The sequence below is a fragment of the Acanthisitta chloris genome, unplaced genomic scaffold (assembly GCF_000695815.1).
Source record: "Acanthisitta chloris isolate BGI_N310 unplaced genomic scaffold, ASM69581v1 scaffold14688, whole genome shotgun sequence".
Taxonomy (NCBI): domain Eukaryota; kingdom Metazoa; phylum Chordata; class Aves; order Passeriformes; family Acanthisittidae; genus Acanthisitta; species Acanthisitta chloris.
This window is the reverse complement of record NW_008688766.1, coordinates 11592-30407: the sequence shown is the minus strand read 5'-3', so window position 1 is coordinate 30407 and position 18816 is coordinate 11592. Positions and strand designations below refer to the sequence as shown.

General features: G+C 50.9%; 1 protein-coding gene across 1 annotated transcript in view; it reads right to left on the bottom strand.

Moving 5' to 3' along the window:
* The window catches only part of MACF1 (microtubule-actin crosslinking factor 1), a 38379-nt gene that overhangs the window by 11038 nt on the left and 8525 nt on the right, over nt 1-18816 (bottom strand). Inside the window, 30 exon segments of the mRNA XM_009081162.1 lie at nt 803-957; nt 1050-1212; nt 2330-2493; nt 2992-3109; nt 3397-3585; nt 3688-3831; nt 3912-4040; nt 4879-5073; nt 5585-5744; nt 5881-6050; nt 6257-6376; nt 6510-6716; nt 6830-6985; nt 7738-7911; nt 8251-8379; nt 8690-8761; nt 8764-8892; nt 9048-9203; nt 9304-9477; nt 9578-9679; nt 10071-10172; nt 10270-10392; nt 11524-11750; nt 12420-12651; nt 14584-14787; nt 15346-15564; nt 15936-16043; nt 17083-17202; nt 17963-18169; nt 18289-18530. Coding sequence (XP_009079410.1) covers nt 803-957; nt 1050-1212; nt 2330-2493; nt 2992-3109; nt 3397-3585; nt 3688-3831; nt 3912-4040; nt 4879-5073; nt 5585-5744; nt 5881-6050; nt 6257-6376; nt 6510-6716; nt 6830-6985; nt 7738-7911; nt 8251-8379; nt 8690-8761; nt 8764-8892; nt 9048-9203; nt 9304-9477; nt 9578-9679; nt 10071-10172; nt 10270-10392; nt 11524-11750; nt 12420-12651; nt 14584-14787; nt 15346-15564; nt 15936-16043; nt 17083-17202; nt 17963-18169; nt 18289-18530 — 4790 coding nt within the window.

Sequence of the window (18816 nt, the reverse complement as noted above, 5' to 3'; positions counted from 1 at the left end):
TGGAGACCTGATTCTTTGATGTCTGGACATTTTCCTGTCTAGTGATGCTGAACAGTCACATCATAAAAAAAGTACATGAGGCTTCTAACTTTGCCTATTGGCTCTTGGACTTCTGGCCGGGGAGAAACAAGCTTTTTCAAGGGGAAGCTTTCCTGTTACACGACTCAGTGTTCATTCACCACCTCAACCAACCTGAACCACCCCAACCATCCCAACCTCCCTGAACCATCCCAACCTCCCTGAACCACCCCAACCAACCTGAACCACTCCAACCTCCCTGAACCACCCCAATCAACCTGAACCACCTCAACCAACCTGAACCACCCCAACCACCCTAACTACCCCAACCAACCTGAACCACCTCAACCAACCTGAACCACCTCAACCAACCTGAACCACCCCAACCATCCCAACCTCCCTGAACCATCCCAACCTCCCTGAACCACCCCAACCACTCTGAACCACTCCAACCACTCCCTAAATCACCTCAACCTCCCTGAACCACCTCAACCACCCCGAACAACCCCAACCACTCTGAACAACCCCAACCACCCTGAGCCACCCCAACCTCCCTGAACCACCCCAACCACTCTGAACCACTCCAACCACTCCCTACCTCCCTGAACCACCCCAACCTCCCTGAACCACCCCAACCTCCCTGAACCACCCCAACCTCCCTGAACCACCCCAACCTCCCTGAACCACCCCAACCTCCCTGAACCACCCCAACCTCCCTGAACCACCCCCCAACCACCCTAAACCACCCCAACCCTACCGATCACCCTTTTTTTTGGTGCTTTACCTCATCTTCAATCTTGTCAGCATCAGTGGTGGGGCGGTAGGCATCTTTGTTGGGATGGAGAGCAGCCACAAACTCATAGTAATCGATGTAGCCGTCGCCATCGCGGTCAAAGATGTCAGCCACCGCCGTCATCTCCAGCTTCGTGGTGGGGAATTCTGGAAGGAGAATGGAATGAAGAATTGGAAGCAGGGAGTTCATTTAGAGACAGGGATGTGGTCACCTTCCAAACTTCCAGGCAGAGACTTACTTGAAGCCAAGATGCCGTCGATAAACTCCTGCCGGGTGATCTTCCCATCCTGGTCCTTGTCGATGCGGCGGAAGAAGTCCATGACTCGAGATTTCTTGTGGTTCATCCAACGCATATACTTCTTCCTCCAGACATCAAAGTCGAAGTTTGCAAACTCCTTCAACTGGAAGGAAAACCAGCAAGAGTCAGCAGGGGAAATCCCAAAGGAGCAGCACCCTCAGCTACACAGCACCCCAAAACACCAGCCCTGGGTGAGCCCGAGCTAATGCTCCCTGCCCTCCCTCCCAGGGAGGTTTAACTGGAGTCATCCAGACAACCCCCATGAAGGAGGGAGTTGCCCAAATTGACTTTCCAGAACAGGACACACAGCCAGCACATGGAGCATGGGGATGCAGCATCCCCCACGCTGCTGTAGGAACACACAGGCAGGGAGATCAGCTACAGGCACACAGACACACACACCCCCTCTGCTCTGGTTTTTGGGGATGTTTCCTCACCCAGGTTTTGCCTATGGACTCCTCAGGCTCTGCCTGGGAGGAATTCCCACTGCCAGCATCATTTTGGGTACATATCTCCCTTCTCCCTTTCCCTCTAAACAGCCAAGAAGGGATTTCTTGCCCTTCTTCCAGCAGCTGGGACATATCTCAGCTCTGCAAACCCTTTCCCAGCCTCAGCCCCTCCAATTTAAACCAACACCCTTCTTATCCACCCCCAAAAAGTACCCCCAGGACCTCACCAGCTCAAGCACTTCACACCAAGGTAACACAACAATTTTTAGGGATTTTTTTTTCCTCTCTCTCTAAACATTCTTGGGGGAAAAAAGCCACAAAGAAAAAACATGAAAACAGATAAACTGAACTGACCTACAGCAAAAGCAACAGAAAACAAAACAAAAAAAACCAAAACACCACTCACTTCTGGGCATAGCTGCTTTGTTAAGCATAAATGAAAACAAAAATGACATTAGATGTTTGGAAAAGATAGAGACAGTAATTGTTAAACTAATTACCAGGAGGAAAGCAAGGCCTGGTTGTCAGTAACTCTACACACACTGACCACAGGGGCACAAAGCAGTTGGTTAATGTACAGTTCATTAACTAATTACCAGAGGTTTTTTAGCCTTAATATTTTAGGACTTTTTTTTTTTTCCCCAGCATTTTTGGAAAGGCAACAGGAACTGTCAATAAGAGCTGGGGCAACACTAATTTAAAATGCATCTTACATCTCTCTGGTCATCAACTCCCAGTTCCCTCCCTGCCTGGAGCAGCTGGGTCTGTTACCTCCTCCAGTCTGTCCAGGGCATCGTTGAGTTTCCTCTGCCTCTCCAGTGCCAAGAGCCAAACCTGCTGCCAACGTGCTGAGAGCTGGTTGATCCTGGGGTTCTTTGTCTCTGACTGGGAGATAATGGGCATGCTGGGAGGAGTGGCCTGAGTCAAGGATTTTCCTGGAAAAAAAGGGAGAAAAGGAATTGTTTGAGGTGGTGTTGATGGGTACATTAAGTCTGAGCAGTCCAGGGAAGAGCAGCAATGAAGTGGATTTTATTTCTTGGAAGAGAAAACCTCCCACAGGTTTGCTGGCTGTTTTCCCAAGGGATGCAGTGTCCCCAGGTAGGAGGACAGGGTGACAGCTCTACACCCACATCCCCCCAGCACTCAGGAATTCACACTGGACTCTGCCTTCAAGAAACAACAGTAAAAAACCCACCCCAAAACCTCATCCCAAAGGCAAAGAGAAAGGAGAGCAGTGCCAGCCCCAGGCACAGCACACCCAGCACAGGCATTTTGGGAAATGCCACCTGGATTTTCCCCTCCTGACAAGTCTCAACTGCCTTCCTGGTGGCTGTTAAGGCAGGATGCCTTGTTAATTGATAATCAGAGTTAATTAGCTTCCTATGTATTCCATTTCCTGCCATTCCAGAACGTTTCACCAGCCACAGACTCACTGTTGCTGCGGGACTTGTCGATGAAGGGTCCATGGGGAGGCTCAGTGGCTTTTCTCTTGTATGTCTTCGTCACCCGGTCCACATCTGGCTGTTTCCGTGTCATCTCCTCCATAAAGGACTGTCAAAACACAAGTTTTGAGAGGTTTTTTTGTTTCCAGACCCTTGTTCAGACCCTCCAAGCCCATAGAGGTGAGGTGTGCATCAAGCATCAGCCATGGGGGATTGTGATTGAGCTCAGTGCTGGCTTGGACCTGCAAGGGTCCTTCATCCTGGGCTAGTTTTGCTCCAGTTGGGTCCCATGCTGCTTTAATAGGGACTTCCAAGAGAAGTCAATGCCTCCTCCATGGAAGCATCTCTCCCACTGCTCCTCTCCTGAGTGCCCAATGTGTTCAGCACTGGGCTCACCTGGTGTTCGGAGATGAGGGCTTTGACCTGATCAATATTTTGTGGCATAGGGTCTTGGTCCCGTTGGATCAAGGTTGTCTCAGCCCACTGGATCCATGCCAGGAGCTCTTCCAGAAGTTCTGCATTTGCCACCAGCTCGGAAAGTGCAGATTCCAGTCTCTGCTGGTGCTGCTTTGCCCATGTGAGAACCTGTTGGAAACACAGGGATAACCATCAGCCCAGTGTGGGAAACCCACCACCCTATGGCCATGCCTGGAACCACCAGGCTGGAACAAATCCTGTTGGACTCACCTCCTCAAACCTGGCCCGGATGATGGTGATCCAGTGTTTGATGGTGGTGATGCAGTCAGGGTGGCAGGCGCCCAGGATCACCTCCCCCATGCCCACCGCCGCGTTCACGTCCGCTCTCTTCTCCTCCACTTTCTTCATGAACTCCTGAAAAGCCCCAAGGAAATTTTTGGCAATATTCTCCCCCATAAACTTTGCTTGGGTTGAGTTTTGGAGTTTTCTCTTACCTTGTGGGCATCAATGAGGGCCTGCAGTGCCTCAGCATCGTCGGGTAGTGCTCCCCGAAAGCGCAGAGACTGCTCTGCCTCTGACAGCCACTCCAGCAGCATGTGCACTGCTGTCCTGAACTCCTCTGCCTGTGCCAACAAAAGCACAGGTGTTAGTCCTTCTCCTCCTCCCCAAACAGGCTGAGAGCTGGGGGACAGTGAGCTGAAAGGCACTTTTATAAAAAATGAGTTAGCAGCCTGTGGCCTGGGTTTGTGTAGCACCAGGAGGTGAGTCCCACAGCAACCAGGCACCTCTCTGCCCTCAGCATCAGCTGCACTGAAGGGTTGAATGTTTTCCAAACCAGCACAACTGCCTGAATCCTGACCAATTTGGCACCTGGGTGGTTTGTTCTGTAAATTGCCTACTTGATGTAAAAGCTGCTTAAGAGCCTTTGACCTTTTCGGTTGGCTTTTTTAGCTTCAATCGAGGTCTCTCTCTCTTGCCCTGGACATTGGCAAACACCAACCTGGCCCAGCTCTGCTCACTGCTCTATCCCTGCTGTGCACACCAGCAAGATCTTCCATTCTCTCTTTTCAAACCACTCTTTATCAACACTTTTTTTGGGCAAAAGAACCAGTACATCACTGGCACCAACCCAGTGCTTTGCAGTTAGAATCATAGACTCAACCAGGTTGGAAGAGACCTCAAAGATCATCGAGTTCAACCATACCGTGGTTATTAGACCATGGCACTAAGTGCCACATCCAGTCTCAGCTTGAAAACCACCAGGGATGGTGAATCCACCACCTCCCTGGGCAGCACATTCCAGTGCCTGAGCACCAAATTCTTGGGACCACTGCAGGGCTGGGGGTGTCCTACCTAGCCAGGGCAAAAACTCTTCCCTGAGCTTTCTGTTGAGTTCCCAACAAAAACCTGGAGCTCAGCAAAGCTCTCCAAGACCATTTCCATCTGTAGTCTCCTCCTCACCTGCTTCAAGGCCTGTTCCAGGCGGGTTTGTTTGGACACAGACAGTTTGCACACTGTGTCCCAACGGTTGCTCAGCTCCTGCAGCTGAACCTTCACCCAGGTCGTGTCATCGCGGCTGTTCTCGATGAGCTCCCGGCCGGAGCGTTTCAGCACCTGGACTGTCCCTGTGCGCTTCCCCAGCTCCTTCTGGAAGACCTGGAGGGAGAGAAAGTAGAAGCCAAGCAAGGTTAGGCAGTCCCAGCAGGTTGTTTCATGGGTAGAAGCCCCAATTTCCCACCCTGGTAAAAGCAGTTGTGACTCAAAGCAGGTAAGATCTCATCCCTGCTCAGGCTGCAACACAAGTGGCTGCCTTGAATGGTCACTCAAACCCTGTCTGGGGATTCCTGATCCAAACTCTGGAGTAACAGTCTCCAAGACATGCTGCAGAGAACTGCCAAGACCAAAGTTTAAAGGACTATAAATTCAGTCAACTCCAAACCTAAACCCTCAGCAGATGTGATTAACAAGAACAGACCTCCAGCTCCTATCACCTTCCCAGTAACATAAAAGCTCCTTCCCAGCTTTTTGCTGATTTTTCCCTCCTTATCCACTGCAGGAAAGCAAGACACATAGCTCTGGTGCAAGGCACCAAGTCTGGCTCCTCTGTCTTCTGGCTCCTGGGGAAGACAAGCCCCACTTGGAGAAGAGCTGGAAAAAGTGTTCTCACCTTGTGAGCATCCATCAGGTTCATCACCAGATCCAGGTCCCCATGGACAGGTTGGTCTTCAGCTAACTGGGGTTCCACTTTGTAGAGCCAGTCCACCAAGGCCTGCAGTGCATCCATAAACTGCCCAGAGAACAGGAGAGCTTCTTCCAGCTTGTGCTGCCTGGAAAACAAACATCCCTGTGAAATTCCATGAAGCAACTCATCACCTCTTGTCATGTCTCAGTGACCTCCTCCAACCAGCCCATAAAATCCCTTTGATCAGAGTCCTGGAACATGAGCACTGGGGCTGGACTTACCTTTCCACAGATTTTCCACACACTGTGTCCCACTTATCCCGGACTTCTCCCAGTAAATTGTCCAGCTTTTGAGTGTCATCTGGAAGCAAAGCTTTCTCCTTGAGGGCTCTGCCTGTCCTGATGGTGGTGTCGTAGACAGGCTGCTTACCACCCAGTGTCTTCTGGAACTCCTGGGAAATGGAGAGAAAACAAAATGCTTCAGAAAGCCTGACCTTGGCTCTGAATATTCCCAGATGAATGTTTTCCATGGTACTGGCAGGCACAGACATGACCTTCCCCTGTCCTGATGGCAGAGGAGATGTTTCCCTGCTCCACCTCCCAATGGAGCATTTTCCACCCTATGCCCAGCACCAGTCTGGCTTTGGCAAAGCTCTACCTTGTGTTTGGAGAGCTGGAGCTTGATTTTGTCAGGATCATTGGAAATCTCCAGCTCTGAGTCCAGGTGATTCTCTGCATCCTCCAGCCAATCAATCAGTTTCTTCCAGGCTTCATGGAACTGCAAAGGAACAGAAACAAGTCTGAAAACCTCACACTTGGGGGTGTCCCTATTTCCTTTCTGGTCCTGGGACCTCCTGCCCTCGAAGGCTGACAATTCCTTGGGTCTGCCAGACCCTTCCCACCTCTCTCACCTGCTTGGCTCTCTTCCTGGCATCATCAAGAGCTCGTCCCCTCTCCACTGAACGCTGGACAACCTTCTCCCAGCGGGACTGGACGCTCACCAGCAGGTTCTTGATCAACACCACATCCTGCTTCTGACTGAGGAACTTCAGCTGGTTCCCAGTTTGATCCAGCTCGATGATGCGATCCCGATGCGCGTTCACCTCATTGGCAAACACCTGGGAAAAGATGTCCCATCTGTAAGGGGAGCTGGATGGGTGCAGGGGGGATGAGGTGCCAGCCTCACTCCCTCCATCCTGGGGATGAAGCTTTGTGTCCAAGGCACTGGTACCTTGTGCTCATCGATCTGGGCCAGCACCGCGGCGAGGATGAGACTGGCTGGGGGTGCAATGTTCAGGCTCTGCTCAGCCAGTGTCAACCAGTTGATGAAGTCCTGGAGGGAGTTCTGGAAATCGGTGGCCAGGGCCAGTGCTTCCTCCAGTTTTGCCTAGTAGGGAGAGAAAGAAAAAACACAACATGAAGGGTGAGAGCTCTGATCTGCGGCTTCGCAGACAGAGGTGGCCTTTGTGTCCCTGCTGAAACATCTCTCCAACAGGAACCTCATTGCCTCAGCCCAGGAACATGACTTGTTTACCAAGGGGAGGGGGTTGCAGTCAAAGCTGTTGCTTCCTTTCAAAACAAGAATGGTCCCTGAAAAGGGAAACCTTCATCAGCACACGAGCAGCTGCGTCACCCTCAGCTTCCTGGGAAAGGGTTTGCCGTGGGGAGAGCAGCTTGGTGAATGGGGTGGGTGATATTCTGATGGCAACAGCTGCAGCACCACAAATTTATTCTGGGCTGAGGCCACTGCGGCCCTTGTTTTATCTCATCCCCAGCCAAAAGCCTAGGATGGAGTCAGCTTGGAGGAGGATTTGGCTTGACCAACAAAGCTTCCCTTTGAGAGCTGCGGGAGGCTTCTTCCCACCTCTCCAAATTAACCCAAAATGCAATTTTACTCCGATTTTCTGTGTGATTTAACCAATTCTGATGACTATCTAGAAAAATAAACACTAACAGCTTGACACTCAGCACCATGGGAAGGACAAACTCAACCTGTTCAATCAAGAGAGAGGTTGTATAAACCAAACAATCCCCAGCCCTGTGTGGCTCCATCCCTCCTGGGGAAGCAGAGTGGGAAAACAGGGAGTAGATGCTGTCAGGCTATGGAGAAAGGGTGGGATAACTCTCCTCCAATGTTACCTTTCTCTCCTCCATCTTGGTGCTGACCAGACACCATTTCTGCTCCAGCAGTGCCACACTCTGCTCTGTCTTTGAGCCAGAGCCAGAGTCATCACGGTTGAGCAGCATCAGCCTCCCCTTGGCCAGCAGTTGGCTGTAGACATCCTCCTTGGCTTTGAGCTGGCTGTACAGCTCCTGTAAAGAGGCAGCACCAAAGGATCAGACAAAGAAGAGCTCAGAAAGGGGCCATGTCATGCTGCAAAACTCCAGGTGATGGGAACATTAGGTTCAGGACAGGCAGCGAAATGACAGCAACGTGTCACTTTGAGCTGAGAAAAGGTGGTTAAAGCATCATGATGCTTGTTCCAGGCATCAAGTGCAAAATGATCTGTAAGAGGAGAGCAGAGCAGCCTCTTCTCCCCATCAGACAGAGAAGGGAGAAGTTTTGATGCTGATATTTGACAGCAGCTTCTATTCAATGCATTACCAAAAAAAAAACCAAAAAAAATTAATAAATCTCTCCTGAGAAATTACCATGTGGGCATTGAGCTGTTCCCGGGCAGTTTCTGGCAGACCTCCTGTGGGTTTTGATGCTGACAATTGGCTCTCCATCCTCGTTAGCCACAGGAGGAAGTCTTCAATCTCACCATGGAAACCCTGAGCCTGTTCAGGAACAGAGAATCGGCCCCGGATCAGATGACATCAGCCACCATTGATCATGTGCCAGGGGGAACGTTGTGTTTGCTTTGAAAGCAGATAAAGAGGCAGAACTGGATGCGCCAGAGGGTTCAGGAGGGTGACACATAGTGTATCCACAACCCACAGGTGTGTCTGGTCCCTGCTGCATTTCTGGGCAGGCACTGAACCACTTCCATCAAACAAATCCCAGTGTCATCCTAACCTTTCATCTCCCCCCAAAGTGAAGGGGGAAGCACCCACTGCACAGGGAGTATTCCCAGTGCCTCTTCCTGACCTGCTGGAGTGTGGACTGCAGCTGCTGCTCCCTCTCCTCTGTCTTCTGCAGCACTGAATCCCAGCAGGACTTCAGCTTAGCTTCTCCAGGCGGTTCCGCAGGCTGCTGGCATCATCCCCTGCACTCGACTCCAGCAGCTCATTCCCTGCTTTGTTCACTGTCTCCACAGTTGCTTGGTGGGCCAGGACGTCGTTCTTCAGCACCTGCACGAGGGGGTAAATGTTGGCCACATCCCTAAAACACGTCCTGTCGAGCCCTGACTGCTCTCGTGGATCAAACCAGCTCAAACTCTTCCTGAGAAATGAAATCTTGCCATGGGAATGGATTGAAAAGTGTACTTGGGAGGAGGAATACTCACATGGTGCTTTGCAAGTTCAACCTCGATGACTTTGGGGTCTCCATTGATGGGTTTCTGGGCATCAAGCAGCTCCTCAGTGTGAGTCAGCCAGGCCATCAGCTCTGCCAAGGCATGCTGGAACTGGCCAAGTGCCAGCAGAGCTGCTTCCAACTTGTGCTGGGCAAGGACAGGGATGGAAAAGGGAAGTTTTCAGGACTGGGAGCATCACAGTGAGTTTCAACCCCACATTTGGGAGAGTTCCAGGTCTTCACTCTACCTGTCTGTGAGCAATTTTCTCGCCCAAGTTCTCCCAGAGATGTTTCAGCTCTGTCAGTGGTTCCTTTATGATGTCTCTGTCTGTCTCATCTGTAGCCTTTTTTAGCATCAGTTCACCTTGGTGATTAAGCTTTTCCATCTCAATCTGCTGCTGGTAAACCTCCATTTTAAACTCCTGCCAAAACAAACAGGACAAAAACCAGAACGAAATGAATCACTGGAGCTCTGTGAGGCAAAGCAGAGCTGGAGAAACTGGTCCCTCTCTGCCCATGTACCTTCATCTCGTTCATCTGCTCCTTGACCGTGCTGAGGTCAGTGCCCACAGGTGTCATGTTGCAGAGTTTGATCACAGCATTGTCCAGCCAGTCAAACATGGCCTGGAAAGAGTATGGACAGGATTAATAAAGGGAATGGCGAAGTGTTCCCTCCAGAGCTGGTGAGGAAACAGAGATGGTGTCTCCACCACTCCACAACCATGAAACTTTCAGGGCAGAGCTGCCTCCTTGGCCAGCTCTCTCTTTCCTTCCCTCTCCTGCTTCCAGCAACCTGCCAGGAGCCACTTCATCCTGCTGCTCCATGCAGAAATGAAGGTAGATTTGAGAAGACAAATGCAAAGTATCTGCTCTTCCTCAGAGCTGCTTGTTGAGCCTGCAAACACTCTCCCAAGAGCTGTTTCCCTAGTGCAAATCCCAGTACAACTCCAGGCAGAGGATCCAAAGGGATGTTCCCAAGGTCCACCCACTCCACACCAGCAGCCCTGCCTCTTACTTGAAGTGTATCTTGGTACTGCACAGCTGACTGCATGGCTTCCTCGAGCTTCTCCAGCCTCTCCTTCCACGTTTTGTTTAGATTTTCCCACGCGCTGTTCATCTGCGGAACACAAGATTGCCCACAAAATTCGTTAGGCTCTTCAACCAGAGCTCCCACTTGATTTTATCTGACAGAGAAAGCTGCTGGCTTTTCCTACCTCATCAATGCTCTTTTTCACTTCTGGTTTCTCAGTTTCGCCACAGGCAAAAATTAAATCAGTTCCAAGGAGGCGAATGAACTCCAGCTCCTCGTGCAAACCATCAGTCTCCTCCTTAATAGTCTGCATGGACACAGCCACAGAAGAAAAGTCTTTATTATCACAGAATCATAGACTCAACCAGACTGGAAAAGACCTCCAAGATCATCAAGTCCAACCCTACCGTGGTTATTAGACCATGGCACTAAGTGCCACATTCAGTCTCAGCCTAAAAACCTCCAGGGATGGTGAATTCACCACCTCCCTGGGCAGCACATTCCAATGTCTGAGCACTCTGTTAAAAAAAACCTCTTCCTAATATCCAACCTAACCCTCCCCTGGCAGAGCTTGAGTCTGTGCCCTCTTGTCCTCCTGCTGTGCTAAGCTATGTTTAAATGCTCTTCCAAAACTGCCCCATGCACAGGAGGGATGAAGCATGGACAGTCCTTCCTGCTCTGGTGTCCAACAGCTCAACTCCAGGCTCCAAGAGTAGGTGACACCATGAGCAGTTGGCCAACGTTGCCACACCACCTTGGTGTGCTCCCACCTCTGCCCACAGCATGGGAGCTAAAATAACACCTGTGTTTAGACAGGAGTCTGGCTAAAGAAGTTGTTTACGAGAGATGTGCTGTTTGCAGGAGCATTTTGTTAACTTGGGAATTAGTTTTTGAGGTTCCAAAGCTGCAAACCAAAGTGAGGATGGTTATAAAAGGGGAAGAGCAAGGCTAAACTTAGCAAAGAAACATCCTTGTTCTCCAGGGTTGAGTGAAGTCAAAGCCACCTGAAGTGGATTTCATCACTTATTTGGAACAAGCATCAACACACAAATCCAAGCACTTATCTCCTGTCTAACCAGTATCTAAATATACACAGCCCACTCCAGACAGTCTTTGGCTCGGGCTAGGAGCAGAGCTGTGTAAGCTTCCACATCTCTCCAAACAAGTGGGCACAGGGCTCTGACCACACACTTCACACACTTCCCAAAACAGTAGCAGATATAGTGATTGAAGCATCATCTCCTTGGCTGGAACAGAGGGTGGTGAAATACACTTCTGTTTTTCCTTCCAGTTCCAAACTGCAGTGGAAATAACTCTTCCTAATCCACCTGACTGCCTACAAAAACTGATTCACAACCCCTTCAGCCATGCTCAGATCTAAGAGCTTCCCAATTTAGCTGACAAGCTGCAGAATGAGGGACAGTCCCATGGGCCTCACCTCTGCTGCTTCCACCTGCTGCTTGATGATGGAGGGGTCAATGCCTGGGCTCTCCAGGTCGTGCACAATGTCCTGTGTGTCCTTGATGGTTGTCAGGAGAGCTGCCATGTCATACCAGAACTTCTCTGCAAGCTCCAGGACATCAAGGAACTTCATTTCACGTTCCTCTGTCCGAGCTTTGATGTCTTCCCAGAAGAAAACCATCTGATCCAACTTGTCCTGGATTACTGAGGAAAGGAAGGAAAACATTCAGTGAAGAAAGAAACCATTTTACAACTCCAAAGCATTTTGCAAACACTTAGAAATAGCCAAAAGAATATTCAAAGGAGAATTAAAGATGACCAGGACTATCAGAGCATTAACTCTGGGAGATATTGAGGGACGTGAGAAGCTCCAGCTTGCAGAAATAAAGCCTTTATGTGTGTGCAGGCAAGCTGAGGGCAAATTTGCCCACACACTTTCCCTCCAACGAATCTCTGTTCTGGCCACCTCTAGCATGAAGTCTCTGCTCACTCAGTCCATGAGCTGACTGTTGAGCTGCCAAGGAAGGTGCCAATTAGTGCCAATCGTGTTGATGGGTTTTTTGTGCTGGGGATGTTCCTTCCTTCCATTAGATGCTGAATGAACATCAACAAATCATGCCACAGGGGCCACCAACAAGAGATCAGCTCAGGGTGAGGGCTCAGCTCGGTTGAGAAGCCATAAATACTTTTCTCCTCTGGCTGATGCCACCCTGTCTGCTCCAGATGGAAGCAGGCAGCAGCCACCTCCATCCAGAGGATTCATCCTTCCTCTTAAAGCCAGGAGAACCTCTGAATACACCCTGGGACATCAAAGCCTCCTCAGCAGTGATAGAGTTATGGTCTGGGGAGGACCATAGCTCCACCCAGACATACCTTTTGCTGCCAGGTCCTTGTCTGCTCCCTGGGACCGAGCGATCAGCTCTTCCCCGCGGCGTTTCAGAGCCTCAAAGGAAGGTTGCAGCTTCTCCAGCTCCACGGTGGAGTTCTTATTCTCACTGATGCACTCCCTGATCTTATCCACCTCGGCAGGGATGAGGGGAGGAAGGTGCAGGCGGGAGGAGAGAGTCTCCAGAGTCTCCAGCATAGGCTCAATCTTGTCGTGGAACTGGAGGAGAGCAAAGCCATTAGGGCAGGAGAGATGAGGCGAAGCGACGCGTGTGCCACAGCCCTGAGCGCCACAGCCAGAGGCCTCTTGGAGAGGATGGACATTGCCTGGAGCAGCAATGCCACCTGCAGCACCAATGTCACCTACAGCACCAATGCCACCTGCAGCAGCAATGTCACCTACAGCACCAATGCCACCTGCAGCAGCAATGCCACCTGCAGCCTCCTGCTCCACTCTGCTGCCAATGGGGAGACTCCCAGAGCCACCACTGGCACCTGTGACCCAAACACAGCAGTGACTTGGCACCAGATTCAACCCTACAAAGTCATGGTTTTGGCTGCTGAGTTGTTTTTTGGGGATGAGCAAGAAAACCCCAATCCTGGTTGTCGGAGCATCCCAGGCAATGATGTTGCTGGGAAAGTGGCCACGTTTGGTGCTGATGGGAATCTCCCCATGGTGCAAGGCCAGGAGAAACCCACCCTGGCAGGGTCAGTGGGAGCTGCTGGGAGGCTGCATGTGGATGGGGAGGAGCTGCCACAGAGCTGGGGCTTCAAAAGCAGAACCAGAAAGCCAGGAGAGAAGAGAGGAACAGGGTCTAGCAGGGATTATTATTGGCTTTTTCAAGAAAAGTCAACTTTGTCCTTAAAGATCCCAATCCATCTCTGCTGGTGGGAAGGAGAGCTCTGCACTGTGGCTGTCAGCTCTGGCCCTTCTCCCAGTTCCTACTGGGAACACACCAGTGCTGGTGTCCACCAAATCCCAGGATCTGCCAGCAGAGAGGGGCCAGGCTCTCGGTGCAAAGTTGATCAGGACACTCTGGCTCAGCCAACAAGCAGGAGCAAACCAGCACGTCCAGCTGGAGCAGGAAGCTCAGTGTAAAGCAAAACCTCTGCTTTGCAGGAAGCATTCCCAGCAGAAACTGGCCACAGCGGAGACCAGGCAGCAGTGCAATGGAAGCCATCCCAAAAAAAAACCAAAAAAAAAAAAAAAGGTCATTTCAGGCCCCCAGAGTTAATTTTTGAAGCATGTTCTGCTGAGCTGTGCATGGGCCAGAAATAAAAGTCTGGGTGTAAAATAGAATCAGCCCAAAGAGTGTAAATGAAGGTCTGTGGTTGGGGGACTCGCTTACCTCAGAAATCTGCAATGGTGGGACGCAGTCAACACAAGAATGAAATGTGGGGAGGACGAGCACAGGCAGCAACACACACAGACAACACATTCCACAATGGGAGTGAGAGATGAGAAGGGAGGGGAATGTGGAGGAGGGGGGGAAAAACTCGGAGTTAATACAAGTGCAAACCAAGAGAAGTTGACTACACAATACAGGAATTAAAATAATAAAACACCCAGACTTGACAAAAAAAACCGACTGAGCTACACGGGGTGAAATGAAATGTAACTGAGGGGTCATCAACCCTCAGCAGCAGGAACACTTCACCCCCTTTGTGGACTTTAGCACCTCCAATCTTTGCTCTTCCTCTCCTATCTCTGCTCCTGCACTCACCCACCTCCTCAGGGGATGCCCAGACCCCGGAGACAACCGTTCCCTCTCCCATTCAAAGGATCCCATGGCTCTTCACTGCACTCACAGCTTATCAGAACTGAAAATTAGCTCTTCAAGCTCTTTCAAGAGGCTCTTCGGGCCCTTCCAACCTTGGGCGGGTGCCAACACAGCCCCTTTGAACCAGCCTCATTATTGAGGCTGTAAAACTTTATTATCCTATTTACTATCAAACCTCAAACGCCTTCTCCTCTGCTCCCACAGCCAGCACAGAGCAGCAGGAAACTACCCCGGAGGTGTCTGACCACATTATGCCTTAGAAAGGGTTTTACAATCGGAACAATGGGAATAAAACCACATTCCACAGCACGTGGCTCCCCCAGGGGACTGTGAGGAGAAAGAAGATTTCTCTCCTCTGTGGCCCAGCTCACCTGGGTGGACTGTGAGACAGCCTCGTCGAGCGCCAGGGCTCGCTGGCACACCTCCTCCTTGATTTTGGCATACATGGCCTCAGCTGTGGAGTATTTCTCCTGCACCATCTCTCCTTCCTCAGGGTTGAGGTCCTTGAGCTGTGGCCCAATTTTCAGCAGCTTGTCGATATGAGGTTTGTGTTCAGCAATGGACTCTCTCAGTTGCTAGGGAATAGAAGGGAAAAAAAACCCCAAAAACCAACAGGTTTGTTCAGAAATCTGTTGCAAGTCACTGCCTATTTATTTCATGCAACACTCCAAGAGCAGAGATCATATCTGGTAGGAACTCACACCATGGATTTCATGCCCTAAAATCTGCCAAGCACTCAGTTCTTCCTAACATGGCTATGGCACAATGCCCAGCAAAAGTCCTTCCCCAGCTCCTGGCCCTCCCCACAGCACCATGGAGACCCCACTGGGAATTTTTGCTTTGCAGCTTTCCACCCTAAAAGCACAAAGTGGTTGTTCCTGCCACAAACAGAAAGGAAATCTGAAGGCAGACGAAGTTCCTTGGGTGCAAACTGCATCTTGGTAAGGAGTGCTCCAACATAACGAGTGATTTCCACATGGAACACTTGGATTACATGAGCAGAACTCCCAAAGAGAACGGGGAAAAAATGAGGAAAATTCAGACAAAAGCTGCTTTTCTCCCTGCAAGTGCTGAACTTCTGTTTAAGGCAGAAGAACTGATGGACAGGAGATGGAAATACTTCATCCTCTTACCCTCATGTCATCCTGCTGCTGCTTGAGCTGCTCGTGGTCGATGGCTGGAGGTGGCAGTTGGGAGATGAGGGTTTGTGTCTCTTCAATCCATGGGTTCAGCTCCTCATAGGTCTCCCAAAACTGGTTGACCAGCACCTGGGCACGCTCCAAACGAGCATAACGCTCCGAGTTGAGCTGGCTCACAGCTTCATACTGTTGCACCAGGGACTCAGTTTTCTCCTAAAAAAAAATCAAATCCAAAAAAAAAAGGAGGAGAGTTATGGAGAGGGATGAGAAACAGCCCAGGAAAAGAGCCAGCTGCATGCTGTGAGCTGGAGGAGCAGGAGGTGCCTTTGGTGGCCTTCCACGTGCACAGGCTGTAATTCCAATTAAAGCAGCCTAGGGAATCTCCCTTGTCTCCCCCTCCCCATCCCCAAACCCTGCAATAAAAATATGCAATAAAGGAGAGTAATAAATGTAAAGAGATTTCTGCGAACGCTAGTGGGAATTACTAAAGATGGAGCAATTTGAAACTCTTCCAGGCTGTGCAAGGGCTGAGGATTTGCCTCTCTCTGTCCCCTCTGTCACAGAAAACAGCAGGGAGGGCTCACCTGGAGAACAGCTTTCTGTTCCTCACCACAGGTCCCAAAGATCTCGTTGCGCTGGCTGAACAGCTCATCCATGGAGTCTTTGTGCCGGATGATGTCGATGGAAAAAGCCTGAAGAAAGGAAGGACCCAAAGAAAGGGAAGAAATCAGAGCTCAGCCTCAACTGCTCCCCAAGCCCAACCTCTCCCCAGCCCATCCATGGGATTCTCCTGCCTGCACTGGGCATTGCAAAAGACCATGCAAAACTCAGCACACTGAAAATCTGGCTGGAAATGCAGATTCCTGCCCGTTTTCCTCAGGACTCATCTGTATCAACCCCTCTCTTTCAAAGACCTGAAAACAGGTCTTAAAATGAGGTTTAATCCACTTCCACACCCAGAGTCCTCCCTGGAGGGAAAGCTCCATCATCCATTCATTAGCAAACGTTATCCCTCAGAACGACTGCATCGACCAATAACTTTGCCATTCCCAAGGTTCACACAATTAACAGTGGGAAGCTGAGCTCAATTTAACTCAGTGCTCGATAGTTCAGTCTCCCCTCCCTTATAAGACTGTCTTTTTTTCCAATTTTTAAGATTTTTAAACCAAATAGCCCTGTGTGCTGCTTGGATTGCCCAAGCTCAGGGAAGCAAAGGGCTGTTTATTTAAAGTGCACGTTCTTTCAGGCATGAGCTCATCTCAAAGATAAAAAAAAAACAACCCAGTGCCTCTTTGTTCCACGTCTGGCTGCCAGGAGGGAACTGTGGAGTCCCCACTGCAGGGAACAATGAGCAAAAAAGCAAATGGCAAAGCACCTCATTAATCAATACATACATTTCTCTAATCCCTTCCTGCAGCCAGAGCTGGCAAGTCCCAGGCAGAGCCTGCAACAGGGAAAGACTTCCAAAGGAGTGACTCTCTTGAGGGGAGTCCAGGCAAGAGCACCCATCTAGCCCTAACAGCTCTGAAAATGGTCAGGAGGCTTTTTCCTTGCACACATTCTTTCTCCCTTTTGTTCTTTTTTACTTTCCAAGGACAAGTGTTGCACCTCTCCTGGTGCTCTGGGCTCGGCCCTACACACCCCTTGGTAAAGCTACTCCCACAAATTGCATCAGATCACCCAAACTGCATCTCTCCTGGCTGCCCACCCTGTCAAAAGGCATCTTCATACCTTCTGCACCTGCAGCTGAGCTGTTGTCTGGTCCTGCTCCAGGCGGATGGGACCGAGAGCCATCAGCTTCCTCTTGGTTTCAGCCACCCAGGCCAGCTCTGCGTCGGCTGCCTGCTCATACTGCCACATGGGAGAGGATGGGCAGTGGTTAGTGATGGGGACACCAGGATGGAGCTCATGCCAAGTTGGGGATGGTAGGAGACACGGGGGAATCAACTGGGACACATGGGATAAATGCCTTGCCCTGGTGTGTGGATGCAGGAGAAGGACATTGGGGTGGGATGCAGGTTTCTGACTCCATGCTGCCCTTGGTGGCTCCTGCAGCTGGTTTTGGGGCATGTAGGAGCAGCCACCTCTCCCTACACCCTCCCTGCCCGCAGGGAAAGGGACACCTCAGTTAAGATAAGCATTTTGCTTGCATGATCAGCTCTGTGGCATCAGCGCTCCGTGGAGCGAGGGCAGTTATTCAGGCTGTGCAGGACAAGCCTTGCTGGGGAGGACTGTTCGCCTGGAACAAATCCCTGTGCTCTCACAGTAAGGCATGATGTTTTACCAGGCCTGAAAGTCACCTGCCATTGCTTTTATACCATCTACATCACCCCTGCAGGCACAAGCCAGCAGGTGGGATAACGTGGTGTTGGTCTGGAGTTATCCCAGCCCAACCACAGGAAACAGGGTCAGGAAACAGGGTCAGGAGAAGGCCCTGCTGCCACATGCTGCTGGTGGGGTTTTCTTTGCATTCCTGATGGGATTTGGCCTTCATGCTGGGCTGGGCTTCCTATCCCTCCCACTGCCAGCTCACTGTGCGACTGGAGCAGTGCTGAGCTGCTCACTCCTGCATGGAGAAGACCAAGAGGCTCTGGTGGGGTTATCAACTTACCTGTTGAGACCTCTGAATAGCAGCATCGATTTCTTCCACCCTCTGCTTGATGGTGTCACTGACCAACTTGTAGCGCTCGTTGGTGTCCGACACGAGCTTATCCAGCCCTTCCCTGGCTCGCCAGGGAACCAGCTCCAGGAGAGCTCGGCTCACCTCGTTCACCGTGTCCAGGACAAGCCTGTGCTCCATCACCTCCTTCTTCAGCTCCTGTGGAAAGCACCCATGGACACATATCCTCAGCAGGTGACATCCCTCTCCCAAAGCAGAGAGCAAACCCCATCAGCTCCTACAACCCCATCCCGGGATGCTGCTCTGCCAGCACTCACCTTTTGCCGCTGCTGGAATTGGGGTATCTGCTCTCCAGCAGGGGACTGTGTCCCACTGGATGCCAACTCATCCTCCACCTTGCTCATCCAGCTGGTGAGCTCCTCGTGTGTGGACTGGAACTTGGTGGCCAACTGCCGAGCCTGCTCCAGCGTGCGCAGGGCTTTGGAGCTGGCGGCGGTGATGTCGGAATAGCGAGTCTTAATCCCATCCAGCTTCTCCTGGATCAGCAACACCTCCTCCCCTGGGGGACAGCAGAGAGGGGGAAATGATGCTGGGTTGGGGGGCTGCAGGGAGGGAGGGTGCAGCAGCCACCTGCACTGTTCCCTCCTGTTTCAAACAGTTAGTTCCACCCTCAGTTCTTGGTATATTAATGCAACTTCAGCCTGTCTTCACAGGAAGCTGCTCTTAGAGTTGATATTTTCCACCAGTGTAATATCCACCTCATCCCTGGGATAGGTTGGGAGTGTGCTGCAAAGCCTGGCTTTGCCACAAGCCCCAAAGCCACCCTAACTCAGCTCTCAACTAAC